General features: G+C 32.6%; 1 protein-coding gene across 1 annotated transcript in view; it reads left to right on the top strand.

Annotated features, from left to right (window-relative positions):
* Positions 1-17,993, top strand: part of Syn1 (Syntrophin-like 1) — a 51,481-nt gene that overhangs the window by 16,304 nt on the left and 17,184 nt on the right. The window contains exon 4 of the mRNA XM_035358248.2: positions 8,067-8,278. Coding sequence (XP_035214139.1) covers positions 8,067-8,278 — 212 coding nt within the window. The remainder of the gene's footprint in view (positions 1-8,066; positions 8,279-17,993) is intronic.

Raw genomic sequence — 17,993 nt, 5'->3', positions numbered from 1 at the left:
TATAATGTCTAAAATTGTTTTATGTATCTTAACATAGAACCATGGTAAAGTTTGTATCTTTATAGCTTCTAAAACATTTTGAGTTTGACAGTTAAATTATATGCCTTTCCTAAAACTATCCAAATATTCAGCACACCCTCTGTAACAGCTTTAATATTGTTATTAATCTCTCGTGCATTTGAAATAGGTGAATAATAAATAATGTAGAGGTTACTGGCAGTATTGCTCGAGAGCCGCATGCAATTTCTTGCATGAAGCATGTAATTATTTTTTTAAAATAAGTTTAAATACTTTTTCTTCTCTTGTTTGTATGTCGTCATTTTTTTTTTTTTTAGTGTAAAATAAAAGCGTTTGCTGTGTTCCATCATTGGAGTTTACTTCAAATTGTTAAAGAAGTATCACAGTCTTAATTATTTTGGAGGTACCGGCTGAGATCGAATAATCGTGCATATTTTTATTTTATTAGTTCATCACTGAGTGTAATATTAGCGATACCGAATTATTACTTCTTGTTAATATTGAATTGCCTTATGTTATTACTTCATCACTAAACTATCTGTTTCTAAAATTAGTGATACCAGATTATTACTTTCTGTTAATATTGGTTGTCTTATTTTATTACCGTATTGTATATTATTTTTAATATTCATTTTAGTTGTCTAAATTAAAGTATTTGATTTGAGCTATTTTGAGGAAGTGTAAAGAACACAGTGTTCGTTAATTTTAAACATAGGAACCATGTCTTACTTAGGAAGAGCTCGTAAGGAAGATTTGCAAAATCTTGCTGCTGAACTGGGAGTTCATGTGACTGCAGATTTAAAAATAGTCGATTTAAAACAGAAAATTGTTGAAAGAAGAGATTATGATGAAGTATTCGTCAAAGGAGTCTTAGACACAATAATAGAAGTACGGAAAAAGAGGGAGGAAAGAGAAGAATGGAAAGTAAGGGAAAGAGAGGGAAGAAAGAGAAGAACATAGGAGACAGGAAGAAGTAGAAGAGCGGAGAAGGAAAGAACAGTATGAATTAGAGATTTAGACTTGAAGCAGACACAAAGTCTCAGACTGCCGGACAAGTCCAGCCGAAAACGGAACTGCGTCACCTTATGCAGAAATTTGATGATGAGACAGGAGATATCAGTCTATATTTGCTGTTGTTTGAAAGACAAGCAGAATGGGCTCAAATTGATAAAGAAGAATTTGTATCTCATTTACTAGGACTACTTCCTTACGAAGTAACAAAGTCAATAGCTAGAGAACCCTCCAATAAAGCTAAAGACTATGAACACGTGAAGAATTGATTGTGAAGACGGTTTAAGCTAAACCCGGAAAAGTTTAGGCAGAAATTTATGAAACATCAAAAGAGTACCCAATCTATATGGGTGAATTTCAACTATGAAATAGAAAATTATTGCAAAGAATGGTAACTGGTCTAGGAGTTGAGACTTTTGATCATTTGCTAGATTTGATGGTGCTTAACCAACTTCAATGTCGAGTTCCTCCTGAAATTCGAGATCATTTTCTTGATGAGTGGGTAGAAATGATTTCATCTAAAAAATTAGCTGAAAAACTTGATGTCTATGAAGACGTTCGCTGAAACTTTCAAAAAAAGCCTGTTGTGGATCAGCAGAATGAAAGATACAATGCGCTAACTCAAAGTAAGGTGAGTTCAGATAATAAAAATAAAACTATAAAACTGAAAAAAAAAAAAAATGTTATCAGGATTTAATTTGCAAAACTGGTTCCATAGACCTAGAAGTCCATGTCCAGATGATAAATATGAAACACAGAAGATGCCACAATGTTATCAGTGTGGATCCCATCAACATTTAACACGCGGGAAAGCGCGTGGGGTGTATTATACCGCATCCCTACATATATGTGAATATTCCTAACTTGTGAAACTGAAATTCTGTGCTGCATTCAGTAGCTGAGTTTCTAGTTGTGGTTGACTTTCAAAACTGCTTTTCTTTGCCTGTGTGTTTCAGAAAAGATTTATTGGTATTTTGTTGAAAATAGGGTATAACACACCCCACGCGCCTGTCCGCATAAGTGTTTTTCTGACCGAATATTTAGTTCAGAAATTTATTTCTTGTCCTTACCAGGTTAATGCTGTGAAAGAGAAATAGCTGAAGAGAAGATCTTGTAAAGCATCCAGAGATATCTTTGAAAAGAAGTTAAATTACTGGAACTAAATACGGAAGCTGAAGCTCTTATGAAATTGGTAAACATTCACTCAAAAGAAGTTGCACAACTTCAGCTTACTGATAAAGAACTGTCTAAAATCGTCCAAGAAGTTAAAAAAGAGTGTAAGAGTAAATATTTCTACTCGCAAGTGATTTTAAAGTACTTGACATTAAATACTTGAAAATTTCTAACCGCATTATGGTAAAAAGAATGACTCCCTATGAATTGAGAGTGGAATTCATCTCTATGAATTGGAGATGCAACGGCTGTGAGATTTATTAGAAATTGAAAGTGAGGAAGATTGCATTTTGGAAACTGAAGATGAAACTAGGAATATTTTCTACACTGTTTTGGTTTCGAAAAAGATAAAACATTAATTCCTAATGTTCCTAAAAAAGGAAAAACTGTTCTTATGCTTTCAACATTATATAATGATCATACTATTGAAGAAAATGAAATGTCAGGAATTATATGTTTTTATAGTGTGACTAAAGGAGCAGTGGATATGGGGGACGAAATGTCAGCCAATTAGTCAATTGCCAGAATAACAAGGAGGTGGCCAATGGTAATTTTCTTTCGTGCATTGAATGTTGCTGTAATAAATGCTTGAATTATATTACATTCAAGTGCTAATCCACCAATCAGGAACAGAAGTCTGTTTTTGAAAGACTTAGCATTACAATTAGTGAAAAAAAGTATTGAAGAAAGATCAGAGATTAATACTTTACCAAGAAACTGACGTACTGCATGCAAATTAATAGCACAAGTTTCGACGAAGAATTAAAACGAATACATGAAATTCGAAACAACTAAGTATGAAAGATGTGATAAATTGCCCTCGCACCAAGGACAGACGAACGTAAATGCAATGTTTAAAATGTGAAAACATTCTGTGCCGAGAACACATGAATGTATTTCGTTCAAAGTGTAAAGAAATAAAGTTAGCATTGTGTATTAGAGATGCAATGAAACTTACAGGCATGATGTTTATTTTTTTATTATTTTCATTTATCTTAATTTTAACTCTAAGATTATTTTGGAAATTAATTTTTTGAAACCCAATTAGTATTCACGTATTTATAATACACGAGAACAAGGAAAACAGCTTTAAAACTAAATAAAACTATTTTTATCATATTTTAAATATTGGGGTATGCGATACCCCACGTGCCCACTCTAGTAACTTTTCTTGGTGCAACTTCTGGGTTAAGATCCTAATGTCCAAAACTTAAGAATAGTACTGAATCTCCTGCTAATCTTAACAGAATGAGTGCAAAACCAGAGGATAAATTTCTATTACCTTATATAAGTATGGGTTACGTAAATGGTCATAAAATTCCTATATTAAGGGATTCAGGTGCTAGTATTGATATAGTTTGTCGCAAATACATCATGCCGGAAATGCTGACAGGTGAAAATGTGTGGGTGCAGCAACCATTAGATTTGATTCCAACCTGTTTACCATTGGCTGAGATTGAACTAAATTGCGATTTTGGGCAAGTAATAACTAAGGCTCCCATTATTAGAAAGGAAGTTATTTATTAGGCAATCAAACTTTTGCGCTGTTGAATAAACAAGGAAAGGAGCTTGATAGTTGTCCTCACCAGGTTAATGCTGTGAAAGAGAAATAGCTGAAGAGAAGATCTTGGAGCCGATGAAGGAAGAAAATAAAGCATCTAGAGATATCTTTGAAAAGAAGTTAAATTACCGGAACTAAATACAGAAGATGAAGCTCTCATGAAATTGGTAAACATTCACTCAAAAGAAGTTGCACAACTTCAGCTTATTGATAAAGAACTGCCTAAAATCGTCCAAGAAGTTAAAGAAGGTACATGCAAAAATGAGAACTATAGTCTGACAAGAAAGAGCTTTTAGTTAAAAAAACGGGGATAAGATGGGCTTTGAAAGACAGCTTGTAGTTATACCTGAAAAACTCAAGCTGTCAATTATAAAGATGTACCAAGAAGGAACTTCTGGTCATTTGGATATCAAAAAGATGAAAGACAGACTTGCTAGATATTTTTATTGGGCAAGGTCTTACAAAGAAACCAAAGATTTTGTAAAAACCTGTGGTGCTTGTCGGCGCACTGAAAGAGGAAATGACAAAAAGAAGGTTCCAATGACATTAGTACCAGCCATTTCCTAAATATTCACTAAAATAAATGTTGATGCTGTTGGTTCGCTACCTATTTCAAATACTGGAAAAAATATATTATTATAGCTCTATGTACGTCATCCAAATATCCAGATACTGTTGCGGTTTCTTCGCCATCTGTGATCAATGCTTTCTTACAGATTTTCAGTCGTATAGGTTTCCCAAAAGTGATCCAAACAGATAAGGGGACCTCTTTCGTCAGTTCTTTGACAGTGGAATTTTTGGAGTGTTTCGGCATTAAACATGTAAGAAGCTCTCTGTACGCAGAGTAATCCCGTTGAACGATTCCATAGAACGCTAAAAAAGGTGTTAAGAGTCGTATGTATAGGAGCGCCTTCTGATTGGAAGAACTATCTACCATCAGTTCTTTTTGCCCTCAAAACAGTCACACACGAAAGCACTGGCTTTACACCAGCAGTACTGGTTTATGGTAAAAACCTACGAGTGCCACTCGCTTTACTTTATGAGCAGTGGCTAGAACCGACTGAAGAAAGTAATAATGTTGTCAATTACGTTTTCAAACTTATTAATCGAATGAAGAAATGCCAGAACTTGCTGTGGAAAACATGAAAGAAGCTCAACAACGGAGGAAAACATAATACGATCGAAACACAGTGAAAAGAGAATTTGCTGGAGGAAATTTAGTTCTTGTTTTATCAACGAATCGTCAAAATAAACTAGAAGTACAATGGAAAGGACCTGGAAAAATAGAGCAGAAAATTTCACAAACCAATTAAATTGTAAGTTTCAAGGAGTGGAAGGAGACTTAGAAATGGACATACCTCATTTACCTTTTAATCCAAGTATATTAAATTTCTCGAACATCATAGAGGAGAATGAACTCGAGAAAAGGTTGAAACCCGAGCAAATAGAAGATTTACGAAAGGTTTTATGGAAATATTCTGGTTGTTTTCCAAATAATCCTGAACTAACAAACTTAGTTTGTCACGATATTGAGCTATTAAAGAACGAACCAATACAAATAAAGCCATACATACTGTCACCCTGACTGACTGAAATTCTCAAAAAGTTAATTCAGAAAATGCGCGATCTTAAAATTATAGAGCCGGGAGAATCGGACTATACATCTCCCATGATTTTGATAGAATCTACATCAAAGGATCCTCGGCCTTGTATTGATTATCGTAAACTGAATGTTGTTACCAAAACTGAATACTATCCTTTGCCTAATATTGAAGAATGTATCGAAACTGTAGCAAAAGCAAAATATATTGCCCTATTAGATTTATCTAGAGGCTACTGGCGAATTCCGTTAATAGAAAGAGCCCAAAAATATGAAACATTTGTAACTAGTTTTGGAAGTTTCAGGCCTCTACGTTTACCCTTTAGATTAAAAAATGGCCCCATATTTTTTTAGCAAAGTTATGACTAAAGTCATGGCTGGATACGAAGGATTCGCTGTACCATACCTGGATGACATTGCCATTTACTCAGAAAACTGGGAAGAGCACCTTAAAAACTTAACTTCTGTTCTAGACAGAATACAGAAAGCAAACTTACGACTAAAACCATCAAAATATAAATTTGTACAAGATCAAGTGAGATATCTAGGCCATGTTGTGGGACAAGGACAACGAACCCCAGATGAAGTAAAGATCCTGGCTGTAAAGGAGTATCCTACACCTAAGACCAAAACTTAAGTATGGGCTTTTTTAGGACTAGTAGAGTATTATCACCAGTACATACCAAGATTTTCAGAAATTGCTTCACCCCTCACAGATGTTTTGAAGGGGGTAACAAAAAAAAGGAAATATGCAATGGTCTGAAATATGTGGCAAAGCTTTTAAAAATTTAAAAGAGTTGATATGCGAGAAACCAATTCTATATGCTCCCGACTTTGATAAAAGGTTTATTATACAAACCGATGCTTCAGACAATGGCATAGGTATAGCACTATGCCAATTAGATGATGAACAACATGAACATCCTATCTTGTATATAAGCAAAAAATGTACTAAATTTGAAAAGAATTATTGTACTACTGAAAAGGAGTGCACTGCCATCATCTATGCTATCAAGAAACTGCATTTTTATCTGTATGGTCAGCAAGAATTCTTATTCAAACTGATCATAACCCTTTGGTCTGGCTACAATCCAACGCCAAATGTAACTCTAGATTGATGTGCTGGGCACTTTCATTACAACCTTATAATTTTAAGTTCATTCATCGCAAAGGATCTTTGCACAAGAATGTAGATGTTCTGAGTAGAATTAAGTAATACAATAACTCTTAGTGTATGTAACCAAGTTTAAAATTTATTTTATTATTTAATGCATGCCCATCTGATGTATTTGAACATTCTCCAGTTTCTTTCTATTTAAATGTGGTGTAAAAGTATTTGTTGAAAAGTTAAAATTTTGGTCTAAAGTTTGGAACTTGTGGGAGAAATTTCCTCCTCTTAAAATAATTAAGAAGGCCGAGCTCATAAACTTTCAAAATTTTACAAAACTTTTCCCTTCAGAAAAAGTCTATCCGTTGGGGGAGAGGTTGTAACAGCTTTAATATCGTTATTAATTTCTCATGCATTTGAAATAGATGATTAATAAATAATGTACAGGTTACTGGCAATATTGAAATGCAGGCTTGATTTCATGCATGCATTTTCTCGCACGAAGCATGTAATTATTTTTTAAAAATAAATTTGTATACCTTTTCTTCTCTTGTTTGTATGTCACCATTTTTTTTTTTTTGTGTGTGTGTAAAATAAAAGTTATTGTAAAATTAAGTAAAATAAAAGTTATTATTATCCACTCCAATTTTGAGGGAGAACACCTCAGACCACCCCCAAGGTGTTTTACCTCAAAATTGGAGTGGAAGTAGAAGTTCAACCTCCTTGAAGCTCTGGCAACTGGAATACAAAGAGGAAACAACAAGTTTTTCCAGAAGAGAAGTATTACCTCTAGAGCAAAAGTTCTGAAGCTGCTTTTCATATGCTGAATGATATATGAAATTACTGACATAGCATATTCATCAAAATGTGTTAAACATATATCTTCATCCTGATCACCGACATTCAAATTAACCGTCTCAGCGGCACAGGATTTTAAATCCATCATGAAGATCGGTATTTAAACAACATTTATCAATTGAGTTTGTATAATTACTTATTTTAGTGTGTATTTTTATAAACTTACATTCATTAAGACAATATTTACATTATTAAGGAAAGTAAGAGAGCAAAATGTCTTAAATTATAGGCTAATATATGCCAATTAGCAAAGCTTCTGATGGCTGGATAAAATTGGTCATAATGCTCAAGAGGGTTAATGATTATATGAAATGACTTAATAAATTATTTATTGTATTTTTACATGGTAGATTTTAAAGGTACTGGCCAATAAAATTGTGTGGGTAATGTATAAGGCTTGCTTTTTATTGAGGTTTTTTTTTTTTTTTTTTTTTTTTTTTTTTTTTTTAGTGCACTGTGGTTCAGAAAGTTTGGGATCTATTTGAAAGTAGTATCGTTCTACATGGCTACAAATTAAAAATAAATAAATCAAAGTGAAGGGCAAATAGCATGATTGATGAATAAATAGAAACGAGCTGCCTTGTGACATGGAAATTAATTCCATAGAGTGTTTAGGAAGGTTTTGGAACCAAGACTGAAAGTTAGGTTAGGATGAATGAGAGCTGCATTGAGCATATCTTCTTTTGTAATGTAATACTTCTGAATTAAAATGTTACTTTTCAAATATATTTCTGTAGACTGGTTCATTCAAGTACACCAAGACGGTCAAGTGGTGTCAGTGTGCCTGGCATTACAGATGTAACAACATTTACTCTTCGACTGGGAACTAGACAAGGTGTAGAATCACGTGTAATGAGAGTTGAAACACATCGAGATTTAGCATTTTGGGCACGACACTTAGTTCAAGGTGCTCATAATGCTGCAGTTGCTATGAAAGAGGCACATTTTTGTAAGTGATAATTTTTTTTAAATGATTATTTTGTATTCTCAATGCAAACACAGTAGTTCAATTGTTATCATACTAATTTTTATATGATTTTATTTGAAAATGTCCGCATATATCAATTATCAAGTATTAAATTAATTTACACAAGAGTAAAATGAAGCCTAGTGTATGAGAACATTTAAAAAATGAATCCAACTAAATGATTTTCCTATACTTAGTTAAGTGTTTTGATTAATCACTGTGATTTATCAATGATTAAATGTATCACATGTTTAGATAAATATCAGGCTTCCATAGTGGAAAAATAAAATGCCCACTCTCAAATACAGTATATAATATTTTGGGGAAAATATATATCAGGGTAAACCTTGGCAATTTTTTTGCACGATTCCTGTTTACATGCAACGCCCTTCGCAGTGAAATGGTGTCCAAAACATAATGCAATAAAACATAAAAAATATATAATCTCAATAAACTGCATTTTAATTCAAGCAAAAAAATTAAGTAAAAATTGTCTTCAGTGTGTGGCAAACAGAATTCCTTAACAGCATCCAAAAACTGTCTAAAATGATCTGAACTAGAATATGTCTACTGTCACTGCCATATAAATTCACAAAAATAAGAATAAAAAATATCCTCCGTAGTGCTGGACCGGTGGCATTCCTTTCGAAAATCCCTTTTTTATTACACCCCACATATCTTTGAATAGTGTTGATATGAGCTTCGCTTTCCAGATCTTTAAATGTCACTGCATGATTTACTGAGAGGTGAACGAACCCATTATCAAAAAGACAATCATATGACACTTCCAGCAATCAGATGTGATCGTTGTCCCAGGTAGGATATTCCGTTGAATCACATCCAATAAAGTTTCTTTTCTTCTGTCCTCAACCACTTAAAAAAAAAAAAAAAAAAAAAAAAAAATACTTCCGCTCCCTAGTTTTATTCCACCAAACACCCACTTCCCTTTCTTTATTTACGCTATTATATTTCCTTTTAACAAATTCACTCTTGTCTATTTCAACAATCACGCTAGGACCTCTAATCATTTCACCTTTACAAATACATATATCAATCAACACACACATCCCTACAAAAGTTCTTCTAATCAGTTATGCTCTTATCATTGTTAATATTTAATTATCTTAATCATTTTAGTACTAGTTTCATACACCCACATCCAATCATTGTTAATATTTAATTCAGTCTTAATCATTTTATTATGTGGGGCTACCTCCCCCCCCCTCCACACACACATTTCTTCGGCACTTCAAGTTCTGCTCATCGCGCATGCGCGATAAGAATATCATCTCTGCACGACTGCAAAAGAGAACTTTGGCCGCCTTCTGTTTTTACAAGTTCATGTACTCGTTTTACTCATCGTTGAGATTCATGTTATTTTATGGCTGTGTACGTGTTTTGATCCATTAAAAGAATTTATTTTTCTAAATTGGGTGTCTAGCCATTAATCAGACCCCAAAATTACTATCTTCATACATCCACATCCACATAATCAAAATTTCAATAATACTAAAAGGATTCTCCTCAAACCATGATCCCATTCTAATGGAATGCTTTATTTTGTTAGCATTTGAATCTTTCTTGCGACAAACCCATTCAAAACCATCTGAACAATCTTTACATTCGACCAAGTGCATTTCCTTCGTACAAACAGAGCACTTAAAATGATTACTGAGTAAACCTTCATTTACACACCAATTAATTAGTGTTTTTTTCCCATTCGTTCCAATCATATAGAAACTTCAGATTAATCTTATCACAGCCATTTTACGGTGTAAAGCACAAAATAAGCAACATACTTCCTAAGCAACATCCAATGCAAAACTAAGCCCTGAGAAATCAAAATCACCACAATCACGCATTACAACCAATCGCATCATGATAGGTTGTAATGCGTGATTGTGGTGAAGATACACTGTAAAATACTCAGGTAACCATACATGAAACAATAATTTGGTGATAATCCAAGGGGTACCCCAAAATATAGTCTACCCTAAATTTTAATTTCCAGTTATCATTTACAGTAGTTAAAATATAAATATTTATTTTGGTGATCTCAAAAGTAACTTCTTAAGGTTATTTGAGGAAAATTCTTTGACTTAACATGCTATACAATGTATTTAGTAATAGGCATTCTAATTTCTCACTTGGCTGCATGATAAATAGAAATTAATTTAAGTGGGGAACAAGCTTTTGATGCCAACTATACATGAACTATTTGTTCTGGGCAGTGAGCTTGAAAAATGCTTAATGCCAGGTTGGTGCTTAAAATATGTGCTTCATTTTCAGTCTGTCACTGAAAAATTAACAAACATCGCTGTTTTCATGAACTTTTTATTACAAGTTCCAGTGGCTTTTATAAATAAGTCATAATGTATTTTGTTTGAAATTCAATTTTGAAATATACATTTGAGATTTACCTGTAGTAAAATGTATGCAGAACTACCAGATTTGCAAATGGAAGTGACTAAGTGGATGCAGACATCATGAAGGCATAACACACATTTTATTGGCAGTTCACTACAATATTAAACACACATCTTATCGGTTGTTCAGTAATGATGTTATCTGATGGCAGCTCATAATATTTCACTGTTGCATAATGTGCAACTACATTAACTGTTGTTGTCCCATCTAAGAAACTGACAATGGCATAACTTGAACTTTAAATACAGGGCTACTATAAGTGATCAGATTTTCAAAAGTGTTATATATACAATAATAATTAATACATTAAAAGAACTGCAATTATAGTGCAAATGTTCTGTGTATATACTGCTGGTCGCATGACACACTTCCAAGCAGTAGTCAAGTTCGTTCCATATTTTTTTAGCATGCTCATCCCATGTCTCCTAATCTAATATTGTGTGACTTGGGAGAGGATAGTTATCAGAAGTGAGTCCGTGATTTTCATGAATGGCATGCTGGTGAAGACCAAATTTTAAAATAATTAGATTAATGAGTGGAAGTTTAAATTACATGTCTGTCAGTTTAACCATAACTGGACTTTTGGACTCTTATTTATTTAACTGCATTATTTTGTATATCTATAACTAAGTCAGTAGTGTGGTTTGCTCGTACTTGCATATAGACGCATGCGTTCTTGTAACTTGTTTTTGTTAAATATAAAAGTTGCTATGTTATGTTAAGATAGCTACTGATTTATTTTAGTAAGTGAATTACTTCTCTTCCAGTATAATGAACATTTGGTATGACCTCATGCATTAGGGACACCCGATATAACACCCATGTTTTAAAAAGTTGTGTGTAATATTTGTGTATTAATATATTGTTAAACATCATATAATATGTAAAACAGTGAAACCAAATTTAAGGTTATAATTGAAGTTTGCTTGATATATATATTTCAAAGCATAATGAGTAAATAAATTACATTAATGTATTATTATTTTATCTTAGTGTCAGTGTATGTCCTGCTGGTTATAAGTGCATGTCAGTATATGTCCTGCTGGTTATATAAAAGTTGAATTCTAGTACAGTTAATGCTGATAATGGCAAAATTAGTGATTCAATCTTTTAAGTTTGATTTATCATGTTATGACTACATCTAGTATTTATTTATACATGGTAGGAATTTTGAGATTTTAAATGCATTTAATAAAATTTTGGGGAAAACCGTAGTTAGAAGATGAAACTTTCTTTGCATCTAGGAACTTTATAAATTATTATTAAAATCAAGTTTTTCACATTTTTCAGGGAAAATTTGGTTGAAAGGGGAATCTTTTATTTTTGTTTGCCTTGCGTATTGGTTTTTCTGTGACTTGTGACTGTTTTTTGATTAAAATAAACTGAAAAATGTGTTTTCTTTAAATGGCGTTCATTTGATTTTTTAACTGCAATTTATAAAATCATTTTAAGCAATAAGACAAATTTCAAGTAAGCTATGCTGTGCCTACAATTTTCTGCTCTTAATTAAATTATTAATTTTATGTAATTTTATCTATTTTGGGAACTAACAGACTGATGTAAGCCTCTAAAGGAATTCTTGTTTCGTGAAGACATGCATATAATTTATAAATTGATTTGATATTTTATTGCTTTTTTTCATCGCATCTTGATAAAGCTGTACAGATATTTTCATTTGCTGAGTTTACTAAAGATAATTATTCTTTATTGCTCATGTGTGAAAATCTCTAAACTTGTCCTAATATTAAAGCCAGAGGTTAATTTTTAAAATTAGAAATGCTAGAATTCTGTAGAAGGCCATTGAGAATGGGAACAAAAGTTAAATAATGAATAGTGAAATAAATTATAGAAAAATAAACATATTAATAAATTAAGTTAATCATAATTAAGCAAGTAATGAATTACTATATCATAAAAATCAAAATAAAGTTGAAGCAGTTAAACAAATATAAGGTAATTAAGTTCATGATAACAAAGCATGATACAGATGGTTTTCTTTCTTTCTACCTCCCCTCCCAATAGCCAGATGCTTATTTCATAGGCATTGTGAATAGCTGAGCCAATTAGTTATTTAGGTGTCTGCTTACTGAGAATGTTGCACTGGCTACACTACTAGGTATGGTCTGATGTCATGCACAGGAGAAACTAAAAGACCGTTAAATAACCAAGCCTTGTACAGGATTCAAACCTACATCCTGCAATTCAGACTAGTAGTCAGCCTATACAGCCTAACCACAATGCAGTCCAAGTGGACAAGCAGAAGTAAATAATTTTATCAGTATTCATCACACAGAGATATGCGTTTTTATTTTCGTTTCTTATTCATTTACAAGCATTTTGACCAAATCAGTATAGCCCATAAAAATTCCTCTCCTTGATGGGTTAGCATTTTGAAAAGGAGAATTTTCTTCCTCATTTGCTAAAGTTTTCCCATGTACACTGCTTTTTCCAGGGAAATTGAATTGTTTATTATGTATCTAATATTAATATCAGTTTTACTAATTACTAAACAAAATGTGCCAATAATGTTTTTTTTCTGTTAATGTTGCATTCAGTTGCTCAACAGAGTCTCCCTTATTTAAAGTTCAGTTGTTAAAAGTTTTGTTTTTACGCAAAAAATTTAGGAGTACCACAAACTGAAACTGGCTGAATTTAAGCCTTGATCAGGGCAAAATGTTTCTTGTTATTAATTTAACAATTTCAGTTTGTAACAGTTATTGATAATAAGCTGAAATTGTTAAATTCATAATTTAGAACTAACCATGGTAAAAGAAACTCTTCTTTAACATCATAAATTATTAATTAGCTAGTTTTCTTATATTATGTAATTTGCACATGTCTTGCGTTTTTATCTTATACATTACTTTGCAGACTTTTTTTTTTTTTTTTTTTTTTTTTTTAAGTGAACAATCAAAATCTAAACATCAGTTTAATTACACCTCTTAAAAGCCCATCTATTTCATTTTCATGCTTTAAATTTAAAAAAAAAAAAAAAAAAAAAAAAAAAACCTATTTCATTATCAAATGTAATTTTGAAAGAATCTCAGATCTAAGAAAAAATGCCTTTAAAATAAGCAGCCTTTGAAAAAACTACTTTAATGTACAGTATAATGTAAGCTTCAGAGCCAAACAGTCATCTTTGTGTAAGTTTGTGTAAGAATAATAATACCTAAAATGTGATAATGAATTGTGCCAGATTTAATGCTAAAGAATGCAAATTTCCATCTGATACAATAAGCGCACCGGATTAAGATAGGGAAACATTTAAGGCTCTTTCGAATGAGTGCTTGTAACCTTTCATAGCAGCCAGATATGGAGCAAGCTCCATGAGTACCAACACCAATGTACTTAGATCAATTCAAATTATTTTCAGATAGATATGTATCAACAATATTAATTACAATAATAATTATTGCTTTAATATTATTACATCTACAAACTGTACATAGCTTTATTAAATGAGCATCCATATTATTGTTATCCCTAGCCTCATCTAGTTGCAATCTAAATTGTACTTCTTTAATTTTTTGCAATTACTTGATCATTGATATCCTCCACCATACGTTGTATTCTTCGACTGATTGTGTTATTGGACAGAAATATTTTTAAAAGCAGCTTCCCAAAAGACTCATCAACTATATCAACAGCAGCTGCTAAAATAAATTCTTCCGCGATGGTGTGAGGCTTCTCGCATTTTGCAACTTTGTAAGCCATTTTGTAAGATGCTAGCAAAGCATTGTTTGGTATTGATGCATTCATGTAGTTAATTTTTTTTAATTGTTGTTGTTTCAGTTTTTTTAATTTCCTGACCAAAAAAAAAAAAAAAAAAAAAAAATCGAGGTTTGCCAACCATGTTGTAATAATTAGCTTTTAAAAGGACTTCAGTTATCTTGAAAGCATACACTCCGCTGTCAAAACTTTCATTCCCAATACACATTGTAGTCTCTCTTCAACATTCATTTCTGTTGACTTAAAACCAAACTAAATAACCATCATTATGCTTACAGTATTTTCATTTCTTGATAGCCGTGCCACTAGTTGAAGACATACTTTCTTTATCTACACTATTACATTTATTACTGTTACAAAATCATTCCATCATCAAAGATACAACAGCAAAAAATCATAAAACTATTTATCAAAGACAACAAACAAGAAGTTATATAACACTAACTCTACTACATAAACTAATTTTTATCACCGTTTATTTATATGAAGCACTGAAATTAATTTTACTTGACTGAGATTATAAACTGACCAACAGAATCTAGCCGGCAACAGTCCAGTGGCGTAGCGAGGGGGGCAAGGGGGTGTATGATGCCCCGGGTGCTACTCGCAGAGGAGCGCCAAATGGTCTCCAAAGAAGATTTTCATCATATCACTGTGTTTTTCCGGGGGAGGGGGGCACCAAAAAGTTATTTTGCCCCGGGCAACAGTTATGCTCGCTTCTCCACTGCAGCACTTGCTTATATGCTTAGCGAAAGATCTTCTAGAACAGTTCAGATCAGTTGTAAAGGTTCTATGCACCTCCACGTGTTTATTCTAATGGTCAAGCTAAGTTGAGAACACTGGATATGGTAGAAAGTTTATGTATCTGCCGTAGAATATAGTTCTACCCCTTTGAGATGTCATATTGTAAAAATTACACTATGAAATATAAATATTGTTGAGCAAAGAGAATGGAATGAAAAATGGATAGATTACGTTGCATCCAGCTTTGTATTTAAAAATTTGATTACATCATGTAATTCATTTGATGACCAATAGGAAGGCATACCCTTTTTTGGCATTATTGTGGAAACTGCAAATTCCAGCAATCCAACCTGACCACGCTCTTGATGTGAAAAGCAATTAAAGCATTCACTCATTTACTGAGTGGCAGCAGAAGAAAGAAATTCTTATGTTCTCTGCTTCATCTTTAACATATGTGTGTAATTTCAAAAACCTTATAAGGCTGGAAAACCACTATGCAGTTCTGCTAAAATTAACGTTATGAATGCTTTTGTCAAATAATGGCAGCATATTTCTAATAAATACGACAATGAATTTTTACTTTTTCTGCTCATATGACTGTTGTTTCTGGTACAAGCATAAATCGCATAAAATGAATTTGGAATGAACCTAAATTTGGAAATATAAAAGGAAGAATCAAAACAAGTGTAATAAAAAATCAGATATTAATAAATATATATCAAATTCAATTATGATTGAGGAGTTAAATTTTTTAGAGCTAATTTTTTAAAAACTACTTGTGCAATTTTTACAAAACTTGGCAGTTTGGCATAATTTGAGTCATGAATCGAAATGGAGAAAAAAATTGGCATGTCATTTCAGAAAAAGTCTGATTTTGTGTCAAAATACCTATAAGAAAAACGCTATATATAAATCTAATATATATTTTAAGTCACACTTTTAAAACATGAAAAATGCAATTTGAATTTCATCAATCGGCCCAGTAGAATAGGGGATATAGAACTGTCCCCCCTTTTTTTTGCACAATGTACCTTCTCACTTTTGTTTGTGTGAAGGTAAATGTCTCTTGGTTCAATTAATTATGAAACTTTTACAATATTTTATGACGTCCCTATGAAGAGACCATGGTTCCTTGGGGAACATGGGAACCACTACTGTAGACAGATATATGTGCTTTTTTATACTTATTCATCATTTATTCATTTCAACTGTGTAAAAATTTTTCTTAAATATACATTTTCTTAGATCTTCGTTACATGTGCATTTCTTAGGTTAGTAGCTTCAATAAAGAGTAAATAAAATAGAATGACAAACCCTTTTTATTTTTATTTTTTTATTTATTTATTTATTTTTTTTTTTTTCCAACAAACTGACTTATTGACTTACTTTGAAAATGAGAACACTGTTATAAGAGATAAGAACAACATATTTCATGTGATAACAGTAGTCAATAGGCAGCCTTGGAGTATATATCTTTTTGTAGAAAATTATTTAGCACATGTTGGCATGCTATTAAAAGATCGTTTTTTGACTAATGAGCATTTCACAGTTGACTAAATCTTTAAAAAAATTAGAGATAATGAAAGGGTTTGCAGCTATACCAGTAGATATATATAGTACATATATAGGATATTAACTTTGATTTGCAATAGTCTCTTTTCTAATTTAACTGTTTTCCCTTTTTATCCAAAAAATAGAAGCTGCTTATAATAAAGCTCTCTAAACTGTGTCATTTTAAAATTAAGACATTTAAAAAATTAAGACATTTCAATCAATCTGATATGTGTGTGTAATATATGTAATATATTCTTACTTAATGCTGATGATGCAGATATTTATATAATATTTCAGCCAATAATAATTTTAAATTTTGAAACCAAAACTTAAAATTAGCTTATGGCGGAAAGATCTGAACTGAACTTTCATCTTGTTCATACTTGTACATACATCATACTTGCTCTCTGCTTTCTTGACCAACTAGGGTGCTGTCAGTGCTTTTAACATCATAAAAAATCAACTATCATCATTAACAATTATGCTATTAACAATAAATTATTTCTTATATATGTATATACACTGAAAAGTCAAAATATTATGGCCACCTACATGGTAATGCATTGTGCAATGTTTGGCGTGCAAAACAGGTAGAACTCGCCTTGCCATGGAGGCTACAAGTTCTAGACTGGAGACAAGTTGTACCAAATGTGTAAGCAGCAGTCATGTAAAGTCAAAATATTCCGAAATGGTGGTGTGTTGTTTGAGCTCTGAGCTGCTGCTTTATGACAGGCCAAATGTGCTGCTGGACGATTTCATTTTCAGTTGGGAAGGCAAACAACGTATAAAGGTACACCTAATCCGCAATTATATTCAGATAGTCTGCAGCTTTCGTGGCCTTTTCTACCAAAACTAAGGATCCCAAACCCGCCCACGAGAACATCCTCTAAAGCATAATACCACGACCACCAGCCTTTGTATGATCTGCTGTTCGAGCAACTGCTCTTCTGGAATGTGGCGTAGCTTAAGATAACCATCAATGTGATGAATGAGAAATCAGGATTCATCTGACCAGGCAACTGTCTTCCACTTATTCATGATCCTGTCTTAATGTTTCCGAGCCCACTGTAGGTGTAGTTGACAATGACACTTGGCCAACAGAGGTACATGAGTGGGATACTTGCTGTGCAGCCCTATATCCAACAGTGTCCACTGAACTGTATGTTATGAAATACTTCCAATTGGGCCTGCATTTTATTGAGCTGTCAGCTGAACCACTGTCTGCCGCCAATTTTGCTGTACC

The sequence above is a fragment of the Stegodyphus dumicola genome, chromosome 10 (assembly GCF_044657685.1).
Source record: "Stegodyphus dumicola isolate Sdum_Otavi_A_Nest chromosome 10, ASM4465768v1".
In the NCBI taxonomy this organism is placed as follows: Eukaryota; Metazoa; Arthropoda; class Arachnida; order Araneae; family Eresidae; genus Stegodyphus; species Stegodyphus dumicola.
The sequence above is the reverse complement of the archived record's forward strand: the minus strand, read 5'-3'. Positions and strand labels throughout refer to the sequence as shown.